This window comes from Ammodytes marinus (assembly GCF_949987685.1).
Source record: "Ammodytes marinus genome assembly, chromosome: 16".
NCBI lineage: Eukaryota > Metazoa > Chordata > Actinopteri > Uranoscopiformes > Ammodytidae > Ammodytes > Ammodytes marinus.
The window spans coordinates 25676568-25688904 of record NC_137220.1 but is presented as its reverse complement, the minus strand read 5'-3'; the positions used below and the strand labels follow the sequence as shown (position 1 = coordinate 25688904).

The 12337-nt window shown below is 41.8% G+C and overlaps 2 protein-coding genes across 2 annotated transcripts in view; one reads left to right on the top strand and one right to left on the bottom strand.

Moving 5' to 3' along the window:
• Positions 1-224: 224 nt before the first annotated feature.
• On the top strand, positions 225-1337 carry LOC307263300 (somatostatin receptor type 2-like; the record flags this gene model as incomplete). The annotated part of the gene is made up of 1 exon (XM_080044428.1): positions 225-1337. One exon carries the CDS (start codon positions 225-227, stop codon positions 1335-1337), a length of 1113 nt encoding a protein of 370 aa, XP_079900554.1.
• A 3340-nt stretch (positions 1338-4677) lies between these two features.
• The window catches only part of LOC307263284 (ubiquitin carboxyl-terminal hydrolase 22-like), a 29428-nt gene continuing 21768 nt past the window's right edge, over positions 4678-12337 (bottom strand). The window contains exons 10-14 of the mRNA XM_080044409.1: positions 9072-9198; positions 8176-8267; positions 7672-7734; positions 7029-7178; positions 4678-6932 (exon numbers count right to left, since the gene is read on the bottom strand). Of these exons, the coding sequence (XP_079900535.1) occupies positions 6890-6932; positions 7029-7178; positions 7672-7734; positions 8176-8267; positions 9072-9198 (475 nt within the window). The 3' untranslated portion in view covers positions 4678-6889. The remainder of the gene's footprint in view (positions 6933-7028; positions 7179-7671; positions 7735-8175; positions 8268-9071; positions 9199-12337) is intronic.

The following is a 12337-nucleotide window of genomic DNA, read 5'->3' as shown; positions in this document are numbered from 1 at the left end:
AAGCATAAAATCAACAAGAAAAAATCATGTCAAGTGGAATGAGTATTGTATTCTCAGTCAACTAGACCACAGTTGTCAGGGTTCTACAAATCATTTATAACAAATAGCTCATTTCAAAGTATTTTACACTGTCTGTTACTGACATAAGTCTCTATGTGAGCAGGTGAGATGCCATAACCCACGTGAGACAGAGAGAGACAGAGAGAGAGAGACAGGGCTCTATCATGGACTCTTGGATCTTCCCGTCGTCCCCTCCCAACCTGTCGGAGCACCTCATGTACGAGAGCTTCCTCCAGGGCAACGAGTCTGACCTCCACGGGAACTACACGGACCACAGCTTCGACCAGACCAGCACGGTGGTCATCACCTGCCTGTACTTCCTGGTGTGCGGCGTGGGCCTCTGTGGGAACGCTCTGGTCATCTACGTCATCCTGCGCTACGCCAAGATGAAGACGGTCACCAACATCTACATCCTCAACCTGGCTGTGGCCGACGTGCTCTTCATGATGGGCCTGCCCTTCATCGCCATCCAGCTGGCTCTGGTCCACTGGCCCTTTGGCCCCGTGCTCTGCCGGGTGGTGATGACCGTCGACTCCCTCAACCAGTTCACCTCCATCTTCTGCCTGATGGTCATGAGCATCGACCGCTACCTGGCCGTGGTGCATCCCATCAAGTCCACAAAGTGGCGCAAGCCGCGCATGGCCAAGACCGTCAACTTAGCCGTGTGGGGCGTGTCGCTGCTGGTCAACCTGCCCATCGTCATCTACAGCGGCGTCATCACCAAGCACAACGGCTGCTTCTGTACCATCGTGTGGCCCGAGCCCCAGGAGGCTTACTACACCGCCTTCATGTTCTACACCTTCGTCCTGGGCTTCTTCCTGCCCCTCATGGTCATCTGCCTCTGCTACTTGTTCATCATCATCAAGGTCAAGTCCTCGGGCATCCGCGTGGGCTCCTCCAAGAGGAAGCGCTCGGAGAAGAAGGTGACCCGCATGGTGTCTATCGTGGTGGCGGTGTTTGTCTTCTGCTGGCTGCCCTTCTACGTCTTCAACGTGACCTCTGTGACGGGCACCATCAGCACCACGCCCATCCTGAGGAGCACCTTCGCTTTCGTGGTGGTCCTGGGATACGCCAACAGCTGCGCCAACCCCATCCTCTACGCCTTCCTGTCGGAGAACTTCAAGAAGAGCTTCCAGAATGTGCTGTGTCTGAAGAAAGTGGGTGGTCTGGACGAGCTGGAGCGCACAGATAGCCGGCACGATAAGTCTCGCATGATGAACGACCCGACAGAGACCCAGAGTACTCTGCTGAATGGAGACCTGCAGACCAGCATCTGAGTGGAAGGCGATAGGACTCCCATACGTACAGCCATCTCTCTGAAAACTAATAACAGTCAGCTCTTATCAACATCTGTAGGGCCACAGCAGAGAAGGAGAAGACCGGATTCAATATTGAACAAGAAGTCCACAGAGTTTAAGGAGTACAAAGCACCAACAGAATTGAAATACAAAAATATGTCGAACTGCACAGCTCCCTTATCTGCCTTTGACATATTGCTGGGCTTTCCTTCGGCCGTAAACACATCCTTAATCAAATATCCAGGAGTTTATACAGTACATGTGTGTGTGCGCTCCATGCTGTTAATAAAAAAAAATTGTAGGACTGTTTGTTTCCAGCATATTGACTCAAGAGGTAAGGTAGAATGGATACTAACGCCCACTTGCGAATGGTCTCCTGGGTGACATACATTTTCCCTGGAGACGCAGGATTATATACATAGTTGACCCTAGAGAGCCTGTGCCAAGTTCCCCATTGTCCAGTACTGTGTAAAAATATACAATATAACAGTGTGTTCACATGCTGTACAACGACATACTGTTGTCAAAACTGGCATCTCTATAATGTCTCTATAATGTCTTTGCTCGTCCGCAGGTTGGGGAGTGGTTTGACTGTAACTAACTGTACAGAGAATGGGCAAAGAGACTGTTTAGAAAACCAGAGGATTTTTATATTTAGTGTCATTTAGTTTTTAAGTTTGAAATCTGTCTTGTGGATGGGTAGGATTTTTCTTCAGACAGAAGGGGAATGAACTACCTGTGTCATTGTTTTTTGTATAGTAAAACTCAGATTTAATATGTGACAGATGTTAATTACGTGATGGAATTGCATCCAATGTAAACGTTAACAACAGTGTTCAGTCAGCAGGCAAATGTTAATTACAGCTATACATGCATAATTCATATCATATTAATGTTACTGGCTCGAGCCAGCCTCTAACCAAAGTGCTGCTAAGATGTACATAAACTTGACTTACAATGATGTAGGGCAATATCACGTAATGTCACTGTATGCCTGTCAAGAGCTATTTGTGTATATCGTGTATTAATTGTGGTGTCATCGCCACTGTTACAGTAGCTGATTCTTAAGTTATTCAATGTTGCTGAGTGATTGCTTAGCTTTTTGTTTTGTATGTCACGTGAGAACATAACACCTTCTTAGATAATATTTAGAAACATTATTATTTCACTCCCATTTCCTGTCCATCTGTCTCTCCAGGGCAGTAGTGTGTCGAACAGTTTCCCTTGTCTTTTGATAGAGTTATAAGAAGCTTAAGGGAAGGAGTAGTGCACTGGGATTTAAGCTGAATTTAAACATATGTTTATAGGTTTATTGAAATTCCATGTTGTTGTATTATGGGGGGAAAAAAAGACTCCCTGTGTTCCAAATCACATACTCTTTCTTTTTACTTTACTACATACTAAAGTACAGAAGAGTTTTAGGGCCACGGGAGAGAGAAAAAAATCAGCTAAGGAAGATTTTGTTTTCATTATGTTGAGAAATGTCAAGAATAAAGACGAATACTCCAAAATGCTATTGGAGTTAGTGGGGCATTTATGTATTTTCAGCATACTACAATTGACGTGCATGTATTTGGGACATCCTAAATCTTTTTCTGGCATACTAAATAGTAGAGAAGTATGGGGATTGGACTGTTTGGTAATTGTCTTTTTGGTTTCTCCTCTGTGTCTCTATTTTCTTTGACTTTCTTTGACAAATAGAAGATGCTTGGATTGGCCAATGCAGCCCTACTTCGTGCTCTGCTTTGTAAACACATCATCCTATCAAATCTGAGGCCATGTTCTGATTTTTTACGGTCGCGGTGACAGATGTTGATTTTGTGAAGGGCTAGAACACTTATCCTCAAGAGGCTCTGGTGTTCCTTTTTATCATACTCCCACTGTGATGTTCCAGTAGTCCACAGTTCATGTTCTCCGACCCGTCGGTCTGTCACCGTAGTGAGATAACTATCTCCATGAGTAATCAAACCTTGACCTCACATGTACAGGTTCCCCCTCACACACACACCAAAGCCAGTGACACGTTGGTAAATGATCAAATGAATCCTGAGCCTGCGTGCTGCAATGACACAGACCCTGCCAGTCTCTTTTAAAAAAAATTGGTACAATTGATATTTGATACAGTATATTCCATCCATACAAAACCCCTGTAATTTCCATAGCAACTGTGTTGGTCCCATGGTTACATTAATTAGCATAATAGTCCAAACAGAAATGTCTCTGGACATGAAAACTATAAATGTAGAGATTTTTTTTTTCGGATGCATTTTGAATCACCATTCAAACCTCAATTACAAGGAACACCTGGTGAAAGTGTATAGTGCGTGTTTGTGCTGCAGTACAACTAATTATGTAGCGCCAAAGCAAACACCTTGCTTAGTGCACGGTAATAGCAGATATTCTGTTAGGTAATGCAGACTGTTGTAGAGTCGAAGTCATTTTGATCCTAGCAAAGCCTTTTTCTAACAACAATGCCTGCAGTTTCATATTTCCTTTTTTTTAAATAGCTGCATTTCGTAGAGACTATACGCCACAATATCTTCTTGATATTTGTTCCGTGTGTGTTTTAGTTGAGTTTTTACAATATTCTTTATAACATTAAATAGCTGGAATGTCTTTATTAGCTTTGGGAAATGTAACCATGACTGTCAAAGGCTTTTACTGTTTCAATAGAACGTTTGCATCACTATGAATGTTTCTTCACTGTTCATTGAAAGTCAAGGTTAGACCGAGAAAACAAAGGATGTGCATATCTGTGTTGAAACTTAATAAAGGAAATGATATATAGTAATGTGTATTTTGGTGCAATATTGTGGAGTCCCCCTCTTTATAATAAAACATAATGCTAAGACATAATATTTAAATTACTCAATGAGAAATGTTATGACGGCAGAATAGTGTAGGCTTACATACAAGAACACATGCATAAGTTTAAGCTTGTCAATTATTTTAGATAATGTAATGTATTGTCTGCTGCCAATGACTGTAGACAGATGCATCTTTAAATATGGAAGCAACTTTGAGCTGATTTAAATGTGTAATACATTTATTTTCTTTACATGGTTTCAGTCTAGAATGTATTTACAAATCTGTATTGCACGGAATGCTGATGACAGGTCGTTTTTATTTCCAACCTCATCTGTGCTTCTCTGTTTGACCACAAAGTGGCGCCATAATCACACACATAACTAGAGTTGTTAAAACAAGCCAGACACAACAGAGGTAAGAGTGTTTGTTTGGAAGTGATCTTGTTGCCTTGCACTTACTTGCTTGTTCTACAGTGACACTACACTGGCAGTAATACAGGGTCAGAGGCACCACATTGCTTTGATTCCAAGAATGATACTGTCCCTGTGACAGGGAAGATTGGATGGAGGAATGAGACGAAAAAGACGGTACACACACACACACATTCCAGTTTTGTTCTGAGTTTAATCACTGAAACGGATAATGAAGCTCTCCTCTTCCTTTTCGTTTCAGCTGTGTCCCTGAATGTCCTTGGGTTTGCCATGATCCATCCGAATCATAGCGCCAGCATTTCACAAGTCTTTTGATTTGACTGTTCAGAAACCCCACCGTTTGTCCCGGAGCGAAGGGGTTCTCCAGGAGACCAAAGGATATGCATGTTTGTTTTCAATGACAGAGCAGCTAAACAACCAGGGGGTTGTGGTTTCTTTTCTTTTTTTAAATGTGGCATTACTTTGTGACAGGTTAGAGCCCTCATCTTATACATGAGTGAATATTTTTTTGAATTCTTTACTTTTTTTTATTCTTTTGATAATACATACACAATCAGTGATATTTATTAAACAAAACAGACCACAACACCCTGATGTGTATGTGCATTATCTTAAGTCTTGACAGCATACTGATTGAATAGAGCACTGGGTTTACTGCACTGCAGAGGCAAGACACACTACTACACCAGCCACACAGTTGCCATGGAGAAATTAACACTGATGGATTCAGTGCTAGGCTGTGGTCGCATAATGCTCATATATGTGCAATGTGTTTAACCCTTTATATATTTCTCTTTCATGACCGTCTTCCCGTCTCTCTCCCCCCAAAAAAACTACAGAACATAAATGGTTTTGACAGCAGGCCTTTGAGGCAATTACTGAGGGCAAAATGATCACGTAGTATAAGAACATGAGAGCCCAGTTGCATGCAGTGTTGTTAAAAGGGCTTTTTTTTTCTTTTTCTTTCTGTTGCACAGAGCATTCAAGGTGTTCAATGGAAGGAGAGACCACAGCATATATCCTCACATACTACAGGACCGTCATCTGGAGTTCATGTACCGAGTCTTCTCTTCAGAATGCCAAACCCAAAGCTCACATTCAACATACAATTCATAAAACAGCAAAAAAAAAAAAAAAAAGTGAGCCAATTTAATCATCACCATCATTATACCGACAATTCCACAAGAATGAAAGTATAATACGACCAAAAAAATCAATTTCCAGTACCGGGACAGCGAAGGACATACTGAAAATAATAAGAAAATAAAAAGACACTGAAAAGAACAGTAAACAAAAAAAAAACTCAAAATTAAATGAGTTGCTAAAAAAATATATAGATATTTCCCTGTCCTCAACCAGACTAAATAAAAAAACAACAATCAACACAGTAAATAATGGAACATGAATGAGCGCACTCGGGTCCAAATCTGCTTAGTTTCCATGGCAGCGTTTCCCCAGCAACTGGCAAAGGCAGTGTCTCTAAGCTCTCCCATGTTTTTTTTTTCTTTGCTCTTAAAAAATAGATGTATACTAGATTCATATACAGTATTTATCATGACTCCAAGTCACAAACGATAAAGAATCATAACCATACCTTTAAAAAAGGTTCTTGCAAAGTTCATCATAATAAGTTGATTCTATTCTTGTTCTTTTTACTTTTTTTTTTTTTTTGCGTTTTAGTCCCATATTATGCATATGACAAGAAAAACTGTCTTCTGTCGTGACTTCTGTAAATGCTTGGTTAGTTGAAACGAGAGCACCATGGGGGAGAGATGAAGGGTGTGTATGTGTGGGGGGGAGGGGCAAAATACTGTAAGAAGAAAAGAAAAATCCACATGTGCCCAATCGACATGACAGGTGGTCACGCTCAGACTTTGCCCCTGCAGCCGGAAGAGGAGGGTGTAGAGATTTGAAGGGGAAGTTGGTGGTGGGGGGTGTGGGTGTTCCTCTTCCCCGTCTGCCCCAGGCCTGCTGACAATGCCCGACTCTCCCTCCCGCCTCCCATCTCTCCTCTTCATTCAGTTTTGTCAAGTAGATGCCAAGGAGTAGCTCAGTGCTTGTTTGTTTTGTCTTTTCCGTTTTTTTTTTTGTTTTTCTGTTGAAAGGTTGCATGATTTCACACGTCTGTTTTTTTGTTGTTGTTTTTTTTTCGTCCTCCACAGCTTGGAGGAGCAGACTGGTTATTTCACATAGAGTTTCAGGTAGGTTTGTGTGTGTGTGTGTGTGTTTTTTACGTCCTGTCCCCCAGTCATTTAGAAGCAGTGGTTCTTCATGGTATATGGTTGCCAAAGACTACTCGTACTCAAGGAACTGTTTATGGTAGAATAGGAGATACCTGGGGGGAAAAGGGAGGACACACACATTTAAGATTCAGCTTTCATAACAGTGGATCATGTTGTAATGATTGCTGATGTCATGGTTCCATTCCTACCCTTCACTATCGAGTACATCCTTAATGCTGGCCTTGGTGATGATGGCGTCGTCACATTTGAACCACTGGTCCTTGTGCTGGCGGATGAAGCTGGTGTAGTGGCCACTCTCTAATGTGCCTTGGTGGTTGACAACCGCAAACAAGGAATACCTGCAGATGATAAAAAAAAGAAGGGTCAAATATAAAAATGTGAATTTTTCTTTGTTCCTTTGTCTGAAGATGCTCGACTATGCCCCTGTTAATCTTCGCCATACATGGGTGCCTTCATTTATTTATTACAGTCGCTCTCTCAGGTTCTATTTAGGGTTTTATAGAGGCCTCACCATTGTCTCTACTACAAGCCATCCTGTCACTGGTACTAAAGACAGTCAATTCTCTGTGAATGTCCTGGAAAATGAGAAGCTATTGTAACTGCCATGGATGAAGAAAGCTAAGCAGCTTTTAATAGGCTTGAAATTGATTTAATTTGGGGGGTGGGGGGGAAGTCACAGCCTGATTGCTCAGAGTCATTAGCATGTGCTGCCGTGCTACAGTAGAAATAATTCCCACCATGATGTCGCTGCTGCTATGAAGCTGCAGTGTGTTGAGAAATATCAGTTTAACTGTAATATATATATATATATACGTTTCCCATGGTACTCACTTATTGTCGTTGTTTAACACATCCACCGTCTGTTGATACTGCCCGTTCATTCGGCTCTCTTTACTGTGGGAGACGGAAAGAACAACACCAAGACGTTGGCATTTATAATGCTACGTGCTAATGTAAACATGCCACACATGCACATAAATCCACTAGGTGGCAGAATGATCCAACGCATTGAAAAGCTGATATCTTCTTAATGATCCAGTCTGTCTCTGAACTGAGCTGAATAGATGCTACAGCCAGGGGTGGGGCAAGCCTGCTGCTGCATGCTCTACTGACACCAGTATATATGTATGTGGAGCATTTTAATAACGCCGGTTTGGCATACATGCATTTGTGTGCAATTACTGTGAGTACACAGTTTGTATTGTTTATCCCACAGTATGTACATGACCTAAAGATGTTATAAACTAAAGTAAATAAGGTGTGAACCGCGACAGGGCAACTATATGAGTAAATACATATAGAAAATGATTGACTGTATTGGTTGGAGACGCTCACCTGGATGCCATGAAGGGTGTCATGTCCAACTCTAGTGGGAAGGAAACGTACGTAGTGATCTTCCTCCGCAGTTTGGCTGAGTGCTCAAACCGCTGGGGATGGCCAGAGAGGAGAGAGGGGGGGGAGGGGGCAGGAAAATGGAAAAAGAGAAAGAAAGAGAGAGAGAGTGGGGGGAGGGGGGGAGGGGAGAGGACACTTATTTAGAAATAACATGCGTCATCAGTACAACAAGCAAAAAGATACAACACATCTCAGGGAAAAAGGTGAAAATGCCATGTTTTTTGGCCGACACGCATTTAACACGTTGGTAACAAGATAATAACACGGGCTGGAATTGGAAGACAATCTTCTTGCAGCCTGTTCTTATGAATATCATAAATAAGTTATGGGCCCCTCAATGTTGTTATGATAAATAAAAGATGGGACGGTGGAGCACTGTATGAGTCATTCAAATCATAGGTGTCCTGGGACGGTGTGTGAAAGGGGGCTGCACACAGCGGGAGGTAATGCACCAACAACGGAATCGAATTATTAACACACCTACGCACAAGCAGTGTGGTGACAGCTAAGAAACCGCAACACTACTGAAATTTGCCTCCCATCAGATGCAGGGCTGCATACACACAGGGCCAACCATTTAATAGGGCATATTATTGCAATACTTGCTGTTACACAAAAACTTCAATGTACGATAGGATAGAATGATTCAACAGAAACGTTTGAGCCACATGCCACATTTAAAAAGACACTTCTGCATCTGCTGTAGTGGAGTAACAACTGGCAAACAGATGTGTGAATTATAAAAGGCTCATTGCACCGTTTAATAACAGAATCGTCAGTGGAATACAATGTAACCAGGGGTGAATGGCAGGTCGCTGTCACACCGGCTGACTCACTTTGAGGTGGAAACACGCTACGATGGGGAGCTTCTTCATTGTCAGCTGTTTGGTCGACTCCTGGTAACTATGGCAACCGCCGCACTTGATTTTGGCACTGCTTCCTAGATGTTCGGGCCGCGTAAACCTGCAGTGAGAGAGGGAGAGTAAGAACAGAGAGCATCTCAGTAAAGGAGAGGTTAAGTTAAAACAAGGGAATAAAGAAAGATAACCATTATGGTTTACCCATATATACACACACACACTCACTGGCCACTGTATTAGGTACACCATGCTAGTACAGGATTGGACTTCCTTTGGCCAGAACTGCCTTAATTCTTCGTGGCATACTTTCAACAAGGTGTGGTTAACATTCCTCAGAGGTTTTGTTCCATATTGACCAAGCCCCAACCTCAGCGATTTTTACCAGCATCCAATAAGGAAGTGACCACAACTGTAGTAACCAGGAAGTGCCACTGGGGGGTGGTACCAAGACTGAGCCATTTTTCTTTGACTCACTCGTTAGACAGGCCGTTTTCTAAGTCTTATTAAACCTATTTACAGCCTGGTCCACAAAACCATTTTAGTCTGTATGTTTAGGTCATATCTCCATGACAACACTGAGGGGGATGAATTTTTTTGGACCACGGTAGTTTTTGTTCTTTTGGAGGTTAAAATGTATTGGCGCGATCTCTTGAGTGACAGCTCTCCGCCCGTTGTCCCTCACTTTGCCTCGGAGGTATACGTCAGCTATCTCCCTCCCCCCGACGTGAGGGGGAGTAAAAATCTCACAAAATGGCGACGCGCACAAACCAGGATTATTGGATGCCGTGTGAATAACTGAGGTCAGCCCGGATGCTACATCCATATTATTTACTACCTATGATATTGACATGATAGCATCACACAGTTGCTGCAGATCTGGCAAGCTTCAACTTGGATGACAAACTAAGTAGCCGTGTCTTCATTGCTTCTCACCTTTTCTGTATATTACAGATATCTTTATTTTTACGTGGCACCCCAATCCTGGGACCCGTAACACGCGCGTGCACACACACATACGTGTTCGTTCGCCTGTAAAAACACAGTTGACATGATCTACACTCTTATTTGTTTACACACCTCTTATAATAGGTCCATGGTACACACACACACACACACACACACACACACACACACACACACACACACACACACACACACACACACACACACACACACACACACACACACACACACACACACGTTCGCCTGTCATGTGTTCGCCATCATTATCGCCCTTCATTAATTTCCTGATTAATATAGCCTATCGCTTCTACATGTCCACGTTTATGCAGGTAGAACATGTGTTGGTTCGGGCTACTTACGCGCGTAGTTCACGTCAACTGGGTAACTTTAATCTTTAGCTTATCTTTCATCACTCGTCCGTGGCTGTGACTCGAGCCCCAGCACGGCGACTCCCAGTGTGTGTGTGTGTGCGCCCGCCGATACACACACTCAGAAAAAGGCAAGAAAAAGAGAAGGGGGAGGATGAGAGGAATGCACGGGGTAGAGGGTGAGGGCACGGGGGAGAAGGCTTTAGATGGAGAGGGGAGGGAATGGAATAAGATAAGGAGAGGAGGGAAAAATAAATTGCAAGAATGAGGAGGCGGTGGAGGAGATATGATTTACTAAACGGTTACACGTGCACACCCCTAGTTGTAACTAGTTATTTGAGTTACTGTTGCCTTTCTATCATCTCAAACCAGTCCGCCCATTCTACTCTGACATCTACAAGGCATTTTCTTCCACACAACTAACGCCCACTGGATTTCTTTTTTTTCTCGGACCATTCTCTGTAAAACCTAGAGATGCTTGTGCTTGAAAATCCCAGTAGATCAGCATTTTCTGAAATATTCAGACCAGCCCGTCTGTAGGGATGGGTATCGTCAAGGACTTCGCGATACGATACATATCACGATACACAGGTCGCAAAACGATATATCACGATATATTGCGTATCTTGATATATCACGATATATTGCGATATTCCATAAACAAGTTGCCTTGTCAAACATAACAGCACAATATATTGATAATTGCACAGACAAATGAAGTCAAAACTATTTCATTCACAACTTCCTTTACTATTATTTTTCCTTTTTTTTGGTTTTGGCAAATGATCAAACACTGCTGCAGCTGCCATAACATCAAAATAACAACATAACTGTACAGGACACACTGAAAATGAAAACACATCAGGGTGCTTTTGTGACACAGTGAATCTTAAGTATTCTTATAAACAAAATTGATCTAACTTTAATATTCAGTATCCTAGAGGCTCAGGACTGACATCAGACATGGGTTTGAATCTGACCCGTGGTTGTTCTTTGCATTTAATTTCCTCTCCGCCCCATTTCATATATGTCTCTCTGCACTGTCAATAAAGCCTTGGAAAGCAAAAAATAATCATAAAAAAAAAAAAATAATTAAAAATCGATTTTTCGTTACAAAAATCGATACTGATATCGCGAAACTAAGTATCGCGATATATCGCTGTATCGATTTTTTGACACAGCCCTACCCGTCTGGCACCATGAACCTTGCCACGTTCAAAGTCACTTAAATCCCCTTTCTTCCCTATTATGTTGATCGGTTTGAACTTCAACAAGTTGTCCTGTCAAGGTCTCATTCCTAAACGCATTGAGTTGCTGCCATGTGACTGGCTGATTAGTTAGAAAGAATTTGGACCGGTGTGCCTAATAAAGTGGCCGGTGAGGGTATATGCTATATATTAGGGATGCAACAATACAGTTAGCCCAGGGTTCAATATGTACCTCGGTACTTAGGTCATGGTTTCAGTACGCATTTTGTGCTCAATGAGGATTTATTTATCCCAATTTTTTATATTTATTTTGCTTATAAGCTAAAAAAAAAAAAAAAAAAAAACGCCCAGCTAGTTGATAGTTTCCATATGAAGCATGTCAACTATCAAGTCTACATGAAATGTAAAACCGAAAGATCCACAATTCTTAAGTCTACATTTTATATTGAGATCTGTTGCATCCCTAGTGTGTGTGTGTGTGTGTGTGTGTGTGTGTGTATATATATATATATATATATATATATATATATATATATATATATATATATATATATATATATATATATATATATTAGAGGTGGGCATAGATTAATTTTTTTAATCTAGATTAATCTAGATTAATTTTGGAATTAATCTAGATTAAAATGGCTCATTTGAATTCATTCATAATATGTGTGTGCTCCCTAAATAATGACTCAAAGTA